The sequence below is a fragment of the Fukomys damarensis genome, unplaced genomic scaffold (assembly GCF_012274545.1).
Source record: "Fukomys damarensis isolate Sample0158 unplaced genomic scaffold, DMR_v1.0_HiC HiC_scaffold_8, whole genome shotgun sequence".
NCBI lineage: Eukaryota > Metazoa > Chordata > Mammalia > Rodentia > Bathyergidae > Fukomys > Fukomys damarensis.
The window spans coordinates 5109707-5111531 of record NW_022900920.1 but is presented as its reverse complement, the minus strand read 5'-3'; the positions used below and the strand labels follow the sequence as shown (position 1 = coordinate 5111531).

The 1825-nt window shown below is 48.7% G+C and overlaps 1 protein-coding gene across 1 annotated transcript; it reads left to right on the top strand.

The window, feature by feature from the left end:
• The first annotated feature begins 279 nt into the window (after window positions 1-279).
• Window positions 280-1221, top strand: LOC104872340 (olfactory receptor 13A1). Its single transcript, XM_010638555.2, has one exon. The coding sequence runs from the start codon at window positions 283-285 to the stop codon at window positions 1219-1221; it is 939 nt and encodes a 312-aa protein (XP_010636857.1). The 5' UTR covers window positions 280-282.
• The last annotated feature ends 604 nt before the right edge of the window (window positions 1222-1825 follow it).

Sequence of the window (1825 nt, the reverse complement as noted above, 5' to 3'; positions counted from 1 at the left end):
CTCTTTGAGGTATCTCCATATTGATTTCCATAGTGGTTGCACTAGTCTGCACTCCCACCAACAATGGAGAAGGGTTCCTTTCTCCCCACAACCCCGCCAACATTTGTTATTGTGTGATTTCTTGATAGCAGCCATTCTTTGTGGGGTGAGGTGGAATCTCAGTGCTGTTTTCATGAGTTTTGAAATGAATACCCATGAAAACCTGAGTCTAAAATTGAATGACCTGTGTTCTCTTCTTAGGGACCTGCAAGCAAGAGTGGGAACTGGAACTGCTCTATCCTGATGGCAAGCCCCAACCAAACACTGGTGACCGAGTTTGTGCTGGAGGGATTCTCAGAGCACCCTGGACTGCGACTGCTCCTGCTTGTCTCTTTCCTGTCCCTCTACACTGTTGCACTCACAGGTAATGTTGTGATCATTGCTTTGATCAGCTTCACCAGTGGCCTCCATAGCCCCATGTACTTCTTTCTGTGCAATCTGGCCAGCATGGACATTATCTGCACCTCCTCTGTGCTGCCCAAGGTGCTGGTTGGCCTAACATCTGCAGAAAACACCATCTCCTTCCAGGGATGCATGGCCCAGCTTTTCTTCCTCAGCTGGTCTGCATCTTCTGAGCTGCTGCTGCTCACAGTCATGGCCTATGACCGCTACATGGCCATCTGCTTTCCTCTACACTACAGTTCCAGGATGAGCCCTCACCTATGTGGAGCCCTGGCCATGGGTGTGTGGGGCATCTGTGCCCTGAATGCTTCTATCAACACTAGTCTGATGACACGGTTGTCATTCTGTGGCCCCAGGGTCATCATCCACTTTTTCTGTGAGATCCCCCCTCTTCTGCTGCTGTCTTGCAGCCCCACAAGAGTGAACAGTATCATGACGCTCCTGGCTGATGCCTTCTATGGATGCCTTAACTTCCTGCTCACCCTGCTGTCCTATGGCTGCATCATCTCCAGCATCTTGCGCATGCGCTCAGCTGAAGGGAGGCGGAAGGCCTTCTCCACCTGCTCCTCTCACCTTCTTGTCGTCTCAGTGTTCTACTCATCTGTGTTTTGTGCCTACATCAGCCCTGCCTCCAGTTACAGCCCAGAGAGAAGCAAATTGTCTGGAGTGCTGTACTCAGCCCTGAGCCCTGCCCTGAACCCCCTCATCTACACTCTGAGGAACCAGGAGGTGAGGCGTGCCCTGGGGAGACTCTTGCCCTTCTCTAGATGTCATGTGTAGCTGTGCAGGCTGTTGTGCCACCAGAGATCTTCCCATCCCTGACTTCCTGAGAGTAAACTTCTAGCGAAGAGGCCTGGCTATCACCACTGTAGCAAAAGCATCAGCTCTGCTGTGTGAGGCATTTTGTTTAGATCAAATGGATCTTGTGTATTTGATAAGTGTTTGATCCACAGAGCTGGAAGCACAAGTCCTGAGAGGTACTTTTCTTCCATTTAGGGAAGAAAATGTCTTTTCTGTGACTCCAGTACTTCTTGTCCCTCTTCATCCTTAGCTGTCACTTCACCATGTACTGAGCCAGAGCTCCGGGTAACAGAGCCCCTGGCAGTGTGAGTATCTTGCTGTGCCACACCCAGAAATTGGATGCTAATGAATATTCTGTGCTCAGAGGCACCTCTTTCCCTTTCTCAATGCATGGTCAAGGTCTAACAAGCAATTATACATGTTTCTTTTGATAAACTACTTCCACAAGTGTATCCTTGGCATGCATAAGCTTTCTAGTTCTGTCAGTATCTCTTATCTCTCTAGCAAGACAAAACTTTCTATCATACAAAACTCTCTCATGTCAAAAACATATCTCTCATATTATTGCCTTCCTAATATTTTT